The 19,017-nt window shown below is 38.3% G+C and overlaps 2 protein-coding genes across 6 annotated transcripts in view; one reads left to right on the top strand and one right to left on the bottom strand.

Moving 5' to 3' along the window:
• RABGAP1L (RAB GTPase activating protein 1 like) overlaps positions 1–14,208 on the bottom strand; it is a 685,104-nt gene extending 670,896 nt beyond the window's left edge. For 4 of the 5 annotated variants that reach the window (XM_073216783.1, XM_037013728.2, XM_037013726.2 and 1 more), the window contains exon 1: positions 13,988–14,123. The gene's annotated coding sequence lies outside the window, so the exon portion shown is untranslated. Of the gene's footprint in view, positions 1–13,987 lie in introns of all 5 variants that reach the window. The other variant, XM_073216782.1, reaches the window with a different exon arrangement.
• On the top strand, positions 13,504–14,369 carry LOC140844699 (uncharacterized). Its single transcript, XM_073217730.1, has 3 exons — positions 13,504–13,553; positions 13,600–13,690; positions 13,827–14,369. The coding sequence occupies exons 1-3, from the start codon at positions 13,504–13,506 to the stop codon at positions 14,367–14,369; spliced, it is 684 nt and encodes a 227-aa protein (XP_073073831.1).
• The last annotated feature ends 4,648 nt before the right edge of the window (positions 14,370–19,017 follow it).

Below are 19,017 nucleotides of genomic sequence, written 5' to 3'. Positions count from 1 at the left end.
ATGCAGAGAACAGGAAACCCTCCTACACTGCTGGTGGGAATGTAAACTAGTTCAACCATTGTGGAAAACAATATGGAGGTTCCTCAAAAAATTAAAAGTAGAAATACCATTTGACCCAGGAATTCCACTCCTAGGAATTTACTCAAAGAAAACAAGATCCCTGATTCAAAAAGACACATGCACCCCTATGTTTACCACAGCAATAGCCAAGAAATGGACGCAATCTAAGAGTCCATCAGTAGATGAATGGATAAAGAAGATTCCATATACAAAATGGAATACTATTCAGCATAAGAAAAAAACAACTCCTACCATTTGCAACAACATGGATGGAACTAGAGAGTATTATGGTCAGTGAAATAAGTTAGGCAGAGAAAGAGAAATACCAAATGATTTCCCTCATTTGTGGAGTATAACAATGAAGCAAAACTGAAGGCACAAAATAGCAGTAGACTCACAGACTCCAAGAAGGGACTAGCGGTTACCAAAGCAGAGGGGTGGTGGAGGGCAGGTGTGGAGGGAGGGAGAAGGGGATTGAAGAGTATCATTATTAGTTCATATGGTGTCAGGGGTTGTGGGGAGTCATGGGGGAGACAGTATAGCACAGAGAAGACAAGTAGTTACTCTGTGGCATCTTACTGCACTGATGGACAGTGACCGCAATGGGGTATGGGGTGGACTCGATAATATGGGTGACTGTAGTAACCACATTGTTGTTCATGTGAAACGTTCATAAGAGTGTATATCAATGATACCTTAATAAAAAAAAACTTAGCAGAAAAAAAAAAGATTGTAAACTGCCTAATTATTCTAGATGCCAAATTACAATATTTGAATATGCCTGCTTTATTAAAATTGAAGCAGCATTACATATTACTATTTTAAAACTTGAAAGGAATAAAACAGCATTTCGTTTTGCTTTAATAAGCACTTCTTTGATTACTGATAAGATCTAACATTCTTCTACCAGTTGCTTGTAGGTTTTATTTCCTCTGCTATCAACTGTTTGCTCATTTCCTTTACCCATTTCAAAAATTGTTTTTGTTCATTACAATAACAAAGCTTTTCAAGTGACGAATGAAAGGGATAGCTATCTAAAATTCTAGTCACATGGGCCAAATGAAAAACTATAGTTTATAATCCCCATTGTCTTCCAGAAATTACTACAAACATTACTTTTTATTTAAACTCTCATTTAACTTACACATTATCTCAAGGTTCATTTCATGTAAATCATAACTCTCAGAAACTAAAAAGTTGAGAGGACTCAAATTTCCTGATATTTAAAGCAAGTACGAAAAAGATCAGTTCTACCTACTAAATGGATATATCATATAAATTTATCTTAATATATTTCATCATCAAAACATTAATCATGCTGCAGATCTCATCTCTTTAATAAAACCAGATATACCAAGAAACCTGACTACAATCAGAATTCACTGTCCAGTGCTCTCAGTAATCTGGCAAATATAAATATGCACTACTGGTTTCAAGAGAAGACCGAGTAAGGAAGTAATTAAGTAACTCAGTACAAATTCATCAACACTATTAGAACAGAACACAAAGATCACATCAAGCTAATAGCAAACCTTTAAATAGCAGGGATTTTATAGATAATCTAATTCGATCTCTTTCCTCCCCAATCCCACACTCATTTTGCAAAGGAAGAAACCAAGGCAGAGGAAAGTGAAATAACTTTTGAGGAGGTCTTAAAGCTAGTTAGGCCCAATAATATCTGCTTCATTCTGTTATCAACATAATTTTACTGAGTGCTTTATTCCAAGCTCTAAAGATAAAACCAGTTAAGTCGCTGTTCTCAAGGAGTTTATATGCTGCTGAGGGCAGGGAAGAAAAGAGTAAATAAAAAAGGAAGGAAGGAAGTTAGTCTCTATGACAGAGACAAGCGTTTTGAATTAGACCACATAGGGCAATGTGGCAGAACAAGACTACAGGATGAAGGGACCAGTTCAGATGGGACGTTTTGGGAATGATGCACAAAAAATTAAGAGAGAGCTGAGATCTGAATGACAAGAAGTCAGCAACAGGAAAATCTAAGGAGATAGCATTCTGCTTAGAGATTTTCTTAAATCCAATATTAGTCAAGGTACAGAGGGGATGGGAGGGAGACATGATTCTTTTGACCTAAATCTGTGCCATTTAAGTAGAAAAGATATTACAAACATATTTAATAATAAATATGGCACTAATTCGATTTTTTTCAAGTGATACACAAATTAAGATAAAATACTGTCATAGGAAAATATCTAAATCATGATTTAACTTAATCTAATTTGGAAAGATACATAAAATAACCAACCAACTTTTCCATGAAAAAGTCATTTGAAGGTGACAAAGACACCTTAAGATTCATAATTTTTTAAATCCTTAGAGGATACTGTGAAGGAATTAAGACAATTCTAATAAGGATTTTCAAATAAAATGAAAAAATTAACTTTAGTCAGAAACTTGTTTCCAACTTTTCTATTAATTTTTGACACAAGTATATACAACTTAAGACTTTTTTTTTCCAAGCAAAACTATTTACCTTAAACAAATGATCCTAGGCTCAGAGAGTAAGATGTTTGTTTCAGCCAACAATTCTCCTCTTTTTAAAAATCAGTTACTTTTAATAAATGTGTATACGACTTTCAAGTTACTAAAAGACAGTTTGTGCCTTATGCTTCTTTATGTTCCTCCAAGCACATGACACTGTGCCTTGCAAACATAAGAGATGTAATGAAATGGCAGGTACAACTAGCAGTAGCAACAGTATAGATTTCAATAGCTTGTGCCATTAAAAAGGAAAAGAGGGGGAAAAAAATACTTTATTCCTAGAAATGTCTCAATACATTATCACAGAAAAACAATTCAACAATCTACAGCCTTGAATAAATTGAACTCAACTCAATGAAACACCATTGTCTAATCAAGAAAGTTTAGCACTGTAAGCATCTTAATACCTTTAAAAAATACCATCCATCTGGTTTATGAGAATTTAAACAGGAATATAGATGTTAACACCACATCTTATCCAATCTGGTTCCACATGTAAGCCTTCACATAAAGCCACAGGCCCTCCCATACATGTCTCCCATTTGAGATAAAAAATGCTGGTGCAAAATCTCTGCCATCATCTCTGAGGTCACCCAATACTCCCTCTTCCTATATCTTTATTTGCTGATGTCAGTTAAAGTTACTGGCAAACAAGAAATAATAAGGATTCTGGCTTGGTAATAGGGCTGAAAATACCTCCCATGCATGGAGCACCTTCACTTTTTTTATTTCTTAAATATCACAAAGTCATGAGGTATTATTACTTTCATTTTACAGATATATAAAACCAGAAATAAGGCTACTTACCCAAGGTCACTCAGCTAGTAAGTCTATCAGATTCACAGGGTTCTTTCCTTCCCAAGAAATAGATCAATAACAATCTCATCATAAAAGGGTTAAGATGAATAATAAAGGGAGAAATGTGGGATCCACATATAAATCATATTTGACCTGATTGTTTATAGTTCATAATGCGTGATCAAAACCGAAAGTTTCTGTGATGACTGCCCTTGTACTGTTCACCATGTAAGAACTTATTCACTATGTAAGAATTTGTTCACCATGTAAGAACTTGTTCGTTATGCTTCAGAAGATTGGAGACTGACGAGAATTAGGCTTGGGGTGGATTAATGACTGTGCATTGAGCATTGAGTCCCCTATACAGAATTTTATTATTGTTAACAACCATTTGATCAATAAATATGAGAGATGCCCTCTCAAAAAAAAAAAAGGGGTTAAGATGACAGCACTAAGAGGCATAGCTACCACAAGTAAACAAGGTCAGAAGGCAGCAAGTCCAAGTTGAAATACCATCTTTTCCATCTACTTTCCACCCACCGCCACCATAACAACTAAAAGCAAGACAAGGGCTGGAGAAGTTTTTCAGGTTGGTAATCTAATTTGGAGACTAAATAATTAGCTTCTATCTAGCTCAAAAACTGTATTTTTATATATTAATGTTCATTTTAACGGATTTTCATTTAATAAGGTTAATGGCAGACCTCAACTCTAACATAGCTTACAAACGCACCTGAAAAGCATTATTAAAAGTCTCACTAGGTACAAGATACAACAAGAAAGAAAGGAAGATGGAGGAAACATTTATAAAAACTTAACTATGTGCCAGGAACTGAGCTATGTCTCCTCTACAGTAATTAACTTATTCAAGATAAATAATCCTATGAAGTACTGTTATCCCCATTTTACAGATAACTTACCCAATGCCACTTAAAGCCAAGATTCAAACCTATAGTAGATCAATTTCATAGCCCTAAACAGAATGGTTTTTGCTCTGGAAAGCCTATACTAAAAATCTAATACAGAAACAGACAAGTTACGATACAATGTTATTAGTACCACAACAGGGAGGAAAATAGGGTGCTCTGAAAGTACATAATTAGAGATTTATAAAAGTCTACATTCTCAATGAAGGCTTTCAAGATGATGATAACTATGCTGAGATCACAACTACAAGTAATCCAGAGCAGAAAGACAACCTGGTACACACTCTAAAAAATACTTGGTACCCAAATGATCAAGAACATTAACTCTGATACCTTATACAAGTAATTTCTTCAGTGTTATATAGCAAATATTATGCTGAACTAAGTCTAGTATTCCATAAAATTTGCAAGTCTATGTATGTCATACATAAGAAAATTAAATCTAAGGTTATTCAAAACCCTTTGGAAATCAATCATTCTGGATAAACAATTTGAAAACTGAACTAAGAGTTTGTCTGGTTTTCGTATGCTATTTCATACAAAAAAATTCCTTCTAAAATAAGAACCTTAATACCTTAACAAATGTACTATATAGACCATATATTTAACCTTTCCTTGCTATGAGAAGACATGACAAACTCTCATTATTATTCTATATTACTAGAAATACAGTGGATATCTTAAAGCTAATTAGGTTGAACAAGGCTATTTTCTGTATATTATTGATGGTTTTAGATTTGGTTTTTATATGTACAGTTTTTCCTAGTTCTTCACTGCTGTCATGTCAGCAATCTCACTATCCTATTCTCAATACATATGTTTATGACAGCATCTCACCACTACTAAATTATTCCTTCATTTAATCTGCTCCTTAAAAACTACAAGTATCACATATAAAGTAAAAATAAGTTCTCAGTGAGAGCTAAATAGCTTTATTTAGAAGGAATTACTTATAAAAATAACATCAACTTTGGGGTTTCATAATGTTTCAGAGAGCTGCCACCAGGTCTTTATGGGTAATTTTCGAATTTTCATACCTTATCTAAAATGTCTCTCTTGCCTTCTTTGAACTCAACTCAGATATTCCATGCAGCCTTACCTGAGACCCAAAGCCAGGTTAATCCTCTGAAACTTTCCTGTAAGACACATCCTAGGCAGCCCCATCCTTACTTTTACTCCACAGTATTTGTGTCTCCATCCAGTATGACTGTCAACTCCTTAATAGTCTCTTATGTCTGCTTCTCTATTACGGAACCCATACCCTGCTTTATAAATGCAGTTTTGTTTTGTTGAATAAAACAATGTCATAGAATGAAACAAACTATATAAGGAGCTATAAAGCCGTAACACTGCATACAATAAAAATGACCTTTCATGCCCATAATGATACTTTCTTTTGAAAAATATGCACTCCAGAAATCTAAATTCCAAAGAAAGTCATAAGAAAAGTATTATGTAAGAACATATGGAAACATACTATTAAACTGTTGTAGCCACTGTATCAAAAAAACTATGTATCTTGGGATGAAGAAAACAAAAATGCATAACCATTTTTCCCAGGCAAATTTATACTTGTTCAACCTACACACAAAATGCTGACATTTAAAGAATGGTGACTGTTGATTTAAGCTAAAATTTAAAAAGTTATTTTCATCTAGTTATTCTGAGGTATCAGAATAGAAGTTACCCTTTACAAAGACTCAGAGATTCTTGATGTTGGAAGTTTCTTAAAGGTTGCTAGAGGCTATCCAATCCACTTTTTATTCAATACACTCTTACATTTCTGCTTTTCGTCAGTGATCCTCTTGACCCACACAAACTATGCCTTCTACATTGCAAATAGGAGCCTATCAAATATTTGTTTGTTCAATGTACTTTATTTTATGGTTCAACTTAATTTAGTGATTACAAAGTAATATATGTGTTTATATATTTCAAAGATTTTTTTTAAGCTTCTCAAAAATTATTCAGCAAAATGAAACCAGGTATATTATAGGTGTTTTTTGGCAAACCTTACCTTTTTGATTCTCATAACCACCTATAAAATAGGCAGGGCAAGTATCATCATCCCCATTTAAAGAATCATTAATATACGGTAGAGAGTCACTATGAGGCTCATTTAGGAGCAAGAGAGACCTACCTCTTATGAGCTATGTGATCCTAAGTAAGTTGCTGACCTTCTCTAAGCCTGTTTCCTCATCTGCAAACTGGGAATATTGTAATATTTCCTACCTCATACACTCATTGTCAAGACTACCTTAAGTAGTAAGGTATTATTATCTCATTATTCTGCCCTCATTTTAAGCACATTATCTAATATCTCTCGAAATCTCACAGCAGCACTAGGTCAAGAATTAAGGTCCCATGTTCTACCTACCTTGTCTTCCACAAAAGCAAAAAATGCTTTAGTTATTTGCAGCTTAATGACTATTTTTCATACCCCACCCATTGGTCAACCAGTAATAACAAAGTTCCACTGTGATTTGTATGCAAACATAATGAACTTTACATGCAAAAGCTATCACATTAATTTTTAAACAAACTGGTTTCTCTAACCTACTACTATTAGATTATCTTTTAAAAACTTTAGCTGGTATTTTCAAATGATAGAGATTGCTATTTTATTGTTTGTGAAACCAACTGCAGCAGGAAAAACCTGTTTCATCTATCAAAACTATTGTTGATGTTGACAAGAAATATAAAATGCATGTCATAATTAAAAACAAAAAACTTAGAGGCCTCAACTCAGTGAAAAATTAAGCTGCATAACTCATGCATCAAAATTGTACAGGTTCACTAGTATTGGCAAATGTGTGGTTCTAAGGATTTGAATAATATGTAATTTCCTATTAACTTTACCAAGAAGCTTGCGTTAGTGTTAGGGTGGAGAATATTGTGGGGGAAAAAATGAATGGAGGCAAGAAGACTTTAACTGAACTACAATTCAGTACCAACTTGATAGCCAGTAATAATATATCTTTGCTCAGAAAGAGTAAGACAAAGGCAGATCAAAACATTAGCCCAAACATGACCCTTAACAGCAGGGCAAATATGAGACAATTAAAATGAAAAGAATACAGTTCATGAGACAAGAACTATGTGGAAATAAAAAAATTAATGAATGCAGTCTGATGGCAAACAGCTGCTGAAACAAAATTACTAAAAAACAACCTAAGAAAACATACTGTCTGCTAGTATATGCATAGGCTCCCTTCAGTGGCTGACTTTTCACTAAACTAAAACAGAATCTATTCAAAGTGTCATCGGAGGCTAAATTTATACAAAGAAACAAACTACTCAAGGAAATATCTAATAACCACTCTACAAGCATTTGCATTTATACCATGCTTTTAGCAGAGGCCTCAATGTGACAAATACATCTTGAAGCATAGAATAATTTTCTATATGGTTTATAAAAATTGATGTTGTCTTTTAAACCTTCAAAACTGAAAACCACAGGTTTGTACTTTTTCTAAAAATAGTGTTTGTTATTTGCATCCCCTGTGGTGGAAGTCTGATTTTAGTGTCCTGTAATTTCACTAACTGCTGAAAATGAGGGCAGAATATGGGTGTTTGTGTTGGGTGGGAAGAGGCTGAGAAATCCTTCACTGGTACATGAATGTATTCTACACTTGCCTTATAAAATATGCTCCTTTCCTGGAAATTTGGCATATAAAAAAATCCCTTTGGATTTGCATTACTTTCACATTTGTGACTATTGCACATGACGGTCTTCAAAGAGCCAGACCACTTGTTTTTAGCTATCTGCCAGATAGACTGTATTTTCACCACAAATCCCAACAACTAGTAGGTGTTGTGTGTGTAGACATATATATATATACACACACACATATGTGTGTGTATAATGTGTATCTTTAGAAAGTGTTTGCATAGTTTAAATTAAGAACAACAGCATCATTCTTTGTACTACAAAAAGTAATGATAGAAAACTTGGAAGGATTTTAATAAACTCAATTTGGGAAAGCTTAACCCGTCTTTAAAAAAAAACTCTGTGCTGACATGATTAACTTCTCTATTCAACTGGTGTGAGCTATCTGAGGCATGCTGCATGTGAACTCTTATCATGCTATCTGGAGTGAGCTCCCTTACAGAGCAATTCACATGAAACTGCTGAAACCTAAAATGACAGGACAATATATGTATCAGAAGCCTAAATAAATGAGGAGCACAGTATGGCAAAGACACAATTCATATTTATTTTGGAACCAAAGCTCATCCCCAAAATTCTTGGCCAATTATCCAGAAGTAGTCTAGCTTTTTACCAACCAAACACTTATTTACCATAGTAACTTCATCACCAAGATTACCAAAATTTTCCACACATTTCCCACAGTCTCTGTATGTGTTGTTACCTAGGCAACACTAAAAGGGCTTTTACCTTTACAGACCTGGTGGGTCAAAGAGAAGTAAAGCTTCTTCAAACTGTGTATCATTTTAATTAGAAGCAGTAAGTGTGAAATCATCAGCACACAGAAAACCTTGAGAACTATCAACAGTGCTTCAATTTGATTGACAGCATTTACTTTCATTTACCTTCATTTCTAGCCACCTAATTCCCCTATGGTTTAAGGCACCATCCAAAACTTCAAAACATAATCATACAGACTCTCAAACACATAAGTGCTGAAATCTAAAGAACTTCTTTGAGTAAAGAATCTATCATTCCTCACAACTGGCTGTGGTATAAAATACCCTGCCTTGCTGCCCTAAATTCTGAAAGCTAGTCAGCTCTGCTGTGGATCTGTATAAACTGTCTTTCTGCGTGAACCAGACCTGCCTCCAAAAATTAAACTCCAGTCATTCAGAAATCATATTTTATAAGGTGCTTTGAAAAGATTTTCAAAACTGCTTCCTGCTCTATCTACTATAACCAATTTGATGCTACTTGGCAAAACAAAAAATAATGATCTCTCCTTACAAAAAAAATATTTTCCCTTTCTTTCCAATAGTTTTGGGATTGGTTAAACTCAAGGTTGCTTCCCTAACACTAATAACCTTTACCTTCAGCTTTTACTCCAAGTACACTTAAGTGCTGCCTGGGTCATACTCTAATCATGAATACAGCATATAAAACGTATTTAATGTTAGGAAGTACTGCATGACTCCAGAGACAAAAATGAAAGTTAAGCTGAAAAGCAGAAAGGAAAACTGGCATTCAAGGCTTTTTCACCATCTGGTGCTGACTCTCTCTTGCCCAGCTCTTTCCCTCTACCCTTCTGATCACTCTGGTTCTGGCCCTGAAAGACCTTTCTCTACATACTATTTGTCCTATTTCCATTTCCACATGTCCAAATCCTACCCATTCTTCAAAGCATGGTTTAAATGTCAAGTCTTCTCCCATCCTTACAACTAAAAGTAATCTCTCTAAACTCTTGCAGCACCTTATCTTCATCCGTTTGCCCCGTTGTTACTTTCTGCCTTACATTATCTTTGTTTCCATATTTAATCTGAAACATAAGCATAAAGGCCTCAGGGTCAAGGTTCATGGACTATTCATCTCTATTCAAACTGCTTAACACAATACCCTGCAAATATTAAGCACTCCAATAGCTTGGGTTAGTGGAGAGACATCCACTAGAAACAACTCTAGATAAGGAATCTGGAGACCTGGCTTTGCTAATAACTAGCTATATGACCTTGAGCTTCAATCTTTTAGTATGTTATCTACAAAGTGAACAGGATGAACTGAACCAGTTTTTAATTATGGACTATTATCCATGAGAAGGCTATAAAACCAATTTGTGGGGTCAAACCCAGCATTTTTTTCAATGAAATGAAACAGAATAAAAAATATCAAACTGTTGGATGCAGTGGTGTGCTGTAAATGCTTAACAAATGGCTATTCAGAAGGGAGAAAAAAAGCCCTGTAATGTACCAATTGCTGATTTCCCTGGTGTAAATACTCCTACCATGGTCAATTTCAAGCTACCACCAGGATGTCACTGAACAGTGGAGCTAGGTGGTAAGAGAAAGGCACCACTGCTCATCAGCCAGCATGATGAGGCAGCTCCAGCAAGGTCCTTAAAAGAGAACTATTATTTCACCAAACTTTTCGTTCAAGTTTGTGTGTGTGTGTGTTGAATCAGTGTACAAAAGTATTACTGTGAGTCACAGTCAAAACAGTTCAGCTAAATAATCCAGTTTCTACCATGTGCACTACACAATTCAGTAAGTCTCACTCTTGGTTACCTATGTAACCTCTTTACCACCAAAATTTATATTTCTGTTCAAAAATGAGAGTAAGAGAGATGCCTATTGATATTACTGGAAGACAAATTCCAGGGAGTGGAAATTTGGCCTAAGAAACATCAGTGAAGAGCCAAGGTTCTCAGCCTTTGTTCAGCCCCACACACCTGAGGGACACAACACGCTGCTACAGTAGCAACCACTCATTTAGCAAAGGGTTGTTGTGGGGAGAGGCGGAGAGGGAAAAGAAATCTATAGTATGAAAAAATCCAAGTAGTGATATTTGTGCCAATGCCTCCATCCCACTGAGGATTGAGTACAGAGAAAACCAGTGCTATAGGTTTATTTCTATACCTGATGCTTCCCAGCCAAATTCTCCAGCACAAGCTTGCTTTCCTCAATGCACCTCCATTACTGAGAATTCTCTACTAGAATTAAGTTTTTTGCCATGGACTGGAGTGCTTGTTTAATTTAGAATAGACGAGGGGGAAAATAGCAAACAGTTGTTAGGCTTGATATTCTGGGAAAACTAGGCTTTTACTGAAGAAAAAGAAAAACTTTCCTATTTTCTTACTTGTCATTTAAGCTTACTAAACTGGGTAAGGAGAGAGGAAGTTTCTTGAATATATTTTTGGCTGTACTATGTCTATCACAACAACAGTCTGTAACCAGATTTTTCATGACTGTTTATGAGGAATTGTGTTTTCTATTTTTAAGGCTATTTAGAAAACAAGAAGGCTCAAAATTTCAAATATACTAATAATCTTTGCCCAAATCTAACTCCAAATGAACTGAATACATGCCTAGAAGTTTCCCAAGAAAATCCCCAAAAATTGTACTAAAAAACACCTAACGAGGACAAAAAGGAGTCAGCATGAGCAGAAACTTGCTATATGCAAACAATTACGGCATCCTATCTGTTGAATGAGTGCAATATTGAAAGTAAATGAAATATGAAAAGAGAATGTTGAGATGCAAGTTCTGCTTAATTCCATTATTAGAGTCCACTGATGTTCATGTACTTATACCCAATATCAAATACTGACCATAAAATGAGAATTATTCCCCACTCTGAAAAGAGTCAAGTCAAGCAATGTCTTTCTTCATGTCACAATATTAAACCTCTTATTAAAAATTGAGTATATTTTACCATAACTCAGGTGCAAGTCTTTACTTTCTCTGCCTCCGCTATCTGTGGCAGCAAATGCTCATAAAACTCTCTCTGTAAAAAATTCCTGAGCATCTTTGCAGTACCACAGCCTGAAGCCTTGGGCTGCTGGTCATCCTCAGACCCAGTGGCTGACCTAGTAATATAAGGCAAGAGCTACATACATGTAGCAAGTCAGTACAACTTGTGAGACATAGCAAAAATGCTCTGGGCTTGGGAATCCCATAGGCTACATTATCTATTTCATTCTCCAAACGCCCTCCATCCAGTCATGATCATCTGCACAACACTTCAAGACAATGGTAGGCTGGAATGCAGGCCCAGTTCTACACCTTCAATACAAGAAATTTTTGCTATTTAGCTAGTACTCCCTTCAAAATTAATCTCTAGAAGCCTGGCTATCTCCCCCTCATAATATTTTTACTTGGCATAACAGAATTCCTTCTTTTAACTATTCCCAGGAAATGGATAAAAGGACCTTCAGCTTTAATGCTGTATCATCTGAGTTCAAATACCTATACAGCAATTGAACTAGTTCAAGTTTGGGTTAAGGCAAAGAAAAAAAGTTTTATTACAAGTTTTTAGAAGGCACACATTTAGAACTGCTGAGCTGATAAACATGAAAATTCTTGTTTCACATGCCTAATAAAATTCTGTCATTCCAGTAAAACACTTGAGAATGACTACTAGAGTGAAAAGAAAATGATCTGAATCATGAAACAATTAGCAAAGGAACAAAAATTCTCAGAATATCACAACTATAATAAATAAAAATTCACCCCCCAAAAAAAATTCCCATCAAATAAGTCAGGCCAAGAAAACTTCATACATTTACAGTCACACCTTTTTATGTTGATTGGTGTATCCACTGTGAGTCCCAGCAGTACTCAGGACCTACTACCTTGTTTCCAGCTTTCTAGAATACAGCGTACGCTATATATATATTCACACATAAGCACTGACCAACTACATCCACTTCTTCCCCCCTCCTCCCATGACTTAATACATATCAGAGCACATTTTGAACTGATTTAATATAAACACCAGTCTAACTGTTTCAACTCCTCTAGCAGGTAAGCATTTAATACAATTTGGTGATAATGTATACATTAAACTCATCTAGTCTTTCCCCTTTGCAATTTAATTATCAGTTTCACATGGGACTTTCTATTGAAATAATGAATCATAGGCCAGTTTTCCAGGGCTCGCAGCTTCTGGACCAATTTTCCATGGACGAAAATCCACTTTTAATTTGACCACAAGCAAACATGATGTTTGTATCACGGTATTGCATAGTCTACAGAATTGTAACAGAAGCCAGATATAAACACTATTACGAGAAAAGTCAGAAGGTTTTCATGAAATTGTTTTCAGAATTGCAACAAGCGACTACCTACCTTCCATCATGTACAAGAAAAAATCCACGTGTTTAAACTCCCTAAACCATCCAGTACCAAAAATGCAGGCCTTGACATCGGTTTATCAACAGCGCCGAAATCTGACACACAAGCAAAAGTTCTCACCAACACTGCAGAGGTTGGTTTCCCTTCACTTACATGAAACCCTCAACTGTGCAATTGACTACCTAAATTTTAGCACTTGATAATCCTATCCCAGAGGTACAAGGAGAATACACAGAGCACCTGGACACATTGCCCTGGGATCAGAAACAAACCCTGTCAGTCCATCCCCTACCACTCGGCCACCTCCCGCAGGCGGTGGCCCCTTTCCACATGCTGACGCACAGCCCAGCCCTGCACCGTTGGCGACCAGTGCAAAGTACTAGCCCAGTCTCAGAAACTTTGGTTCAGTTACCAGGACACTGAGCACCCACGACCTGGACGGGGGATGTTTGTCGTGGCCAGGCGGTCAGCTCTGAAGCGGGGCATTCCTTGCAGGTAGAGATCTGCCCGGGACGCAGCCCATCCCAGGCTGCTAAACCAGAAGCATCAACCGCAGGACCAGAGCAAAGTACCGGGCGGAGACCCAGGAGCGCGAGGGCGAGACACGGTCACGAACAGAAGCCAGAGTGTGGGTAAGACGACACCCCAACCACACGCCCCCCGGACTGCTGGGGCTGCGAGCCCCGCAGCGGGCACCGCGCAGAGGCGGCAAGGGGGGAGGCTGCCAGGGGCGCGCGGCGAGCGCCAGAGTCACCACCCCGCCCCCAGGTGAGGGGCGCCGACCCCGCCCGCCGGCTCGGGCCGCCACCCGGGACAGCCGCGGAGTCCGGGAAGCGACCGACAGCCCGAACCGGCCCGTGCCCGCCTCCCGGGGTCCGCCCGCATCCCGTCCCGGGCCCGGCCCCCACATCGACAGTCCTCCGACTCACCCCCAGCGCCGACACCCCCGGCACGGCCCGCGGCTCCGCGCCGCCCGTACGCCCGCCGGCCCCTCGGAGGCCGCCCTTGCCTCACCTCCTCACGTCTTCGGGACCAGGGTCGGAACAACTCTGCCTGGCGCCCACGTCCCACCCGCCGCCCGCACTCCGCCGCCGGGCCCGTCCCGTTCGCTCCGCGGCTGAGAGGGCGGAGGGAGAGAGCCCGAGGGGAGGGGAGGAGGCCGCGGGCAGGAAGAGGCGAGGAGGGGGCGGGCTGAGGGAGCTAGTCGGGAGCGCGCCCGTGCAGTCCCTCGGCGCGGCGTGCGCGCTCCTGAGAGCGGAGGCGCAGGCTCTGTCTCCGGCGGTGACGCGCACACGCCCCTGCCGAGCCTAGCTTCGGCTGTGGTCGGAGTGACGACCTGCGCGGGCCTGGGTGGTTGGAGTGGGGGCCAGGGAGGGGGCCTTCCGGAGCGTAACCGCGTCCCGGAGCCCGCTCCTCCCCGAGCCCTGCCCTGCGGCTACTGAGTTCTTAGATAATTATGAGTCTGGGGAGATTACGTTGTTGCTCGTACACTTCGTTTGCATATTTTCATTCTTCATGCCCAGGAATCCTCAGGGAAGTCCCCTTAAAGAATAGTAACTTTTCTTGCCTGTTAGTCTTTTCTGTGCCTCTTTCAAGGTGTCTTGCGTGCATATGAAGCGCTCTCTGGCTGGTTGTGTGGGACTCGGGGGAGATTGAAGAGGGAAATAACCTTCGCGGAAAGAACAGGAAAGCGCTAACACTATTATTTATTTTTGGGAAGAAAATGTGCCCTCATCACCTTTCTGTCCTTTGGGGTAACAAATGTGGGGTACAAACAAGTAGAGATTAAATAAACCAACTTTTTCCTCGACAAATATTGTATGATCCTTGTGCTGTGGACAGATATCCTCCCTTCCTAGATCCTGCAGAAATAATCTGTAATTTTTCTGAATTTCCTCAGCGCGTTTCTGTAGGTTTGTGGCACCTAATATATTCAACCTTATCTACATAAATCTGTGCAATATTTTATCCCCCTAGAGAATCCTTGAGGACCTACTTCATTCGTTTTCATATTTCCACAATGCCTAGCATAGCGCCTGACTCAGAAAGTACTCCAGAAATGTCATGGTATGAGGGATTATAACCCAGCAAGAGTTCAACATATGCTCAATGATTTCAGCTGTAGAATGACTTCTATAGTTTAAAATTCTCCCTTCAGCCCCACTTCAATTCCCCTGCACTCATTTCCCCACCTAGATCCAAAAGCTACCCTAAGAAATGTGACATTTGTCCAAAAGCCCCTCTCTCTCAAGTTCTTTTGTTTCCCTTTTTACTAATTTAAATGTCTATGGATGCTGGGTCATATCAAGAGTGCTGCAATTCTTTTGTGCTGCCCCCACCTACTGGGGGCCTTCCCAGAAGGTCCTTTAATCTATCTCTGTATCCCAAGAGTCTGCTTAGAGCTGAACCTGACTCAGTAAATGCTCAGAGTTTGATATTAATACAGTTAGGGTTAGAATAGTGTCTTGCCTGAGGCTTTCAGCCTCGGGCAAGTTCCCTATGAATTCAGGAGACCAAGAAATGACAACAGAACACTCTTGGGGTAAAAGGGTTTATACCTGGCTTTATTCTCGTGATGGTAGGTCAAGCACTAGAATCATGTCTGCATCCAGCAGTCTGCATGCAGGTCCATAATCCACATATGTCTCTGACTCTGCCCAGAGCACTGGGCCCAGCTCTATTATATAGTGACTCAGTCAATAATAGCTCATTGCCCATGGGTGTGAAAGCATTAGCCTTGCAGTAGGTCAATTACATCATCAAGTAGTTTAGGGTTAGTTGAGGATCCTGGCCATAGGAACTTCCATTTTCCCCGACAAATAGCTCAAAAATCGTCAGTATCTATTAAAAAATAACTCAACAATTATTTATTAATAAGCCAAAAGTAGGTACTAAGCCTCTACTAAATAAAGTACAAGTAAAATTACACTGGGTACCATGAGGAAGTCAACAGATGAAAAAGAATTTCTGCCTTGTGATTCCTTCTAACTGGACAAAAGCTTTTTGACAAAAAGGGCAATACTGTGGGAACTATCTGCACTCACTAAGTAACAGCCCCCAAAAAAGGAAATAAATATTTAAATTAATTAAGTCCAAAATAAGTTTAGTGTCCCCCATAAATTCAGTTCCATATGCCTTTGGCAACAATAATAATGTCCAAATGTTAGCCATTACCACTTAATTTTAGAGCTAGCATCTAAGTCACTACTGTAGGATCAATCTGTGTGCCAGCTTGCTACAAAAACAAAAACTGTTCCATGGCCACATGTTGCACCTCTAATCACCAGGGGTCATTCTATAAAACTGAATCATTCCTCACAGTAGAACTTAGATGTCACAAGACAACCTAGATAAGACACCAGTCACAAGAGAACCTAGATAAGAGACACTGAAGGTGATTTGGTACAAAGTGATCCTTACCAGCAGGAAAACAATTCTAAGTACTGCCAAAGAATTAATAACAAAGCATTCTTCATATAATGTGTGCCACTCATTTCTCTCCCCACTAGGGCTTCTTTTGCAATAAATGTATGTTAACAGGCCTGGTCCATGAAAGGACTGAACCTCTCACTTTGGGGGAAGGTGTTATAAAATATTCTAGCATGATTCATAACATGACAAACTGGTGGCATAGGTCCAGATCTAATGCACAAACACATTTTGTTTGGCCTGCTTGGTGCTGAAAACAATTAGCCAAAGTTAAAAGCCAAAAGATTTCACACGTATTCTAGGCATCTGTTTTAAAAGTGAGAGATTTTTGTAACAGTGGGCTTATGTTTTTACATGGTGGCAATCAGCTACAGAACATGCATTCTCTTTTCCCAAAGTTTCCACATTCCCAATTGTGCCTTACACTGCCCTACTTCCCTCACATGGGTCTGCAACTCCCAATTTTAAAAATCATAATATCAAAAGGCTGGAAACAAGTTAAACAATGAACAAAAGAGCAAGAGTTTAAACTATGGTATTTAATGGGGTGGAATGTAATATTGCTTTTATAATGGGCACCTCTCTGCAATTGTGAGGTAGCTATTGGTCTAAATGGGCGTAGGCCCAGCTCCAGCTTCAGGTGTGAGCCCTAACTAACATATATAATCATCTTAACCCAGTCCTCACCTGACTGTCAGTGTTCTTGGAACAGTGTTCTTAGAATGCTAATGCAGTTCTAAATTAGTCCAATCATAAGGAAGGCCAGATCTTGCATTTGTTGGAGAAGAAAAGTGCTCTTTGTTTTACTGTGGCTGGTGTGATGGGCAGAGGTGAATTCAAAGTTACTGCAGCCAATTTGCTACCATGAGGGAAACCAGCCTGACACATGATGGAAGAGCTCAAACACAGCTTGAAGTCTACCCCTTCCTCTGGATTTAGTAAATTCTGAGTCAGTAAGTCATCTTAGGTATTAAAGAAAGTTTTAATTTGTTTTTTTTATTACTTGCAGCCAAAGCTAAATTTTTTATTCATGTTACAGAAGAAAAAGCTGTAGTTGTATTATCTGACTCTTTCTAAGGATACATAACCAATGAGATGAATAATGACAACCCACCTGGTAAAATTTTAGAGTCTTGAAAGGACCTTGACCACCTCCAAAAAATCATTTTTTAACTAGGTTCCCTGGAACCTGAGAATCCATCACTACACTTTTTTCTTACTTGTACTTAAATCCTGTTTAAGTCAACATACCCTGAGGATACTTCATAAATCTAATCAGCAGTCATGTATGAATTAGTTCATTGTATGGTTTTTTATTGGTGTTTTACTAATGGTAAGGAAGATTAGAAAAGAGACACTGGAATCTGAGAATGGAGGAAATCACAGAGAGAACAAAGATACAATCAAGGGGACAAATTTTTATATTTTATGTTTCACGGTTTTATATGGGGCTGAATTTCAGAGTAGTTCAGGCAAATCATACTAAGTTTATCTGATAAACAAAACCTATATTACAATCACTTTTTTAAGACTGAATAAAAACAAAATCAATATGTATATTGGGGTCAGAAAGTTTCCTCACCAGTGGAAAAGGCAGGCAGAGCAGAAAATGTCTCTCTGAAGAATAGTTAACATACTACTTTCGTTATTTGATAAGAAATAAAAAGGACACCTATCAAAAACTCTTTTTTCCATACCTTGTGGCAGGTGTCTGAAATTCACCTCAACATCAGAAACATTTTCTTTGGTCTGGGCATTGATCCTCTTTAATATAAAATAAAATTACCTTGGGAGTTTATTTTTTTAAATGTAGACTTCTATGCTCAACCCCTAACAGATTCGGTTACTCTGGGAGAGGCCCCAGAGCTTGCCTTAACTTTTTATTACAAAACTGTTAAAGCACTTAAAAAGTAGAATAGTATAATGAATCCTCATGTGCCACTCAGCTTGAACAATTATCAACATATGACTAGTTTCCTCTTTCCTCACCTCTCACATGGATTTCACCCATAAATACTTCATTATACAGTCCTAAAAGATACAGATTTGTTTTTGCAATCAATAAAATCTAGAATGTGGGAAACTTTACAGAACAAGTCTTTAACAAATAAATTGCATAAATAAAAATGGGAAGAATGATGTGTTGTGCTTGCTTGGATGTTGGTTTTGTTTTTCACAACTTCATGAGGTATAATTGCTCTACAATAAATGGCACATATTTAAAGTATAAATTTGACAAGGTTTGACCTATGTATACACTTATAAAACATCACCACAGTCAAGATAGTAAATATACCCATCTCCCAAAAGTTTCCATGTGCCTTTTTGTGATTTCTCTCATCTGCTCCCCTGTCCTCAGACAACCACTGATCTGCTGTCACTATAGATTAGTTTGCATTTTCTAGAATTTTCTACACATGGAATCATACAATATGTGTTTCTTTTTTTGTGTTGCCTCTTCCACTCAGCGTAATCATTTTGAATTCACTCAGGTTTTTGCCTTGTGCTCTTCCAGTTATTAGTCTTCATG

The sequence above is a fragment of the Manis javanica genome, chromosome 11 (genome assembly GCF_040802235.1).
Source record: "Manis javanica isolate MJ-LG chromosome 11, MJ_LKY, whole genome shotgun sequence".
NCBI lineage: Eukaryota > Metazoa > Chordata > Mammalia > Pholidota > Manidae > Manis > Manis javanica.
Note: the sequence above shows the minus strand (reverse complement) of the source record. Positions and strands in the feature narration are given on the sequence as shown.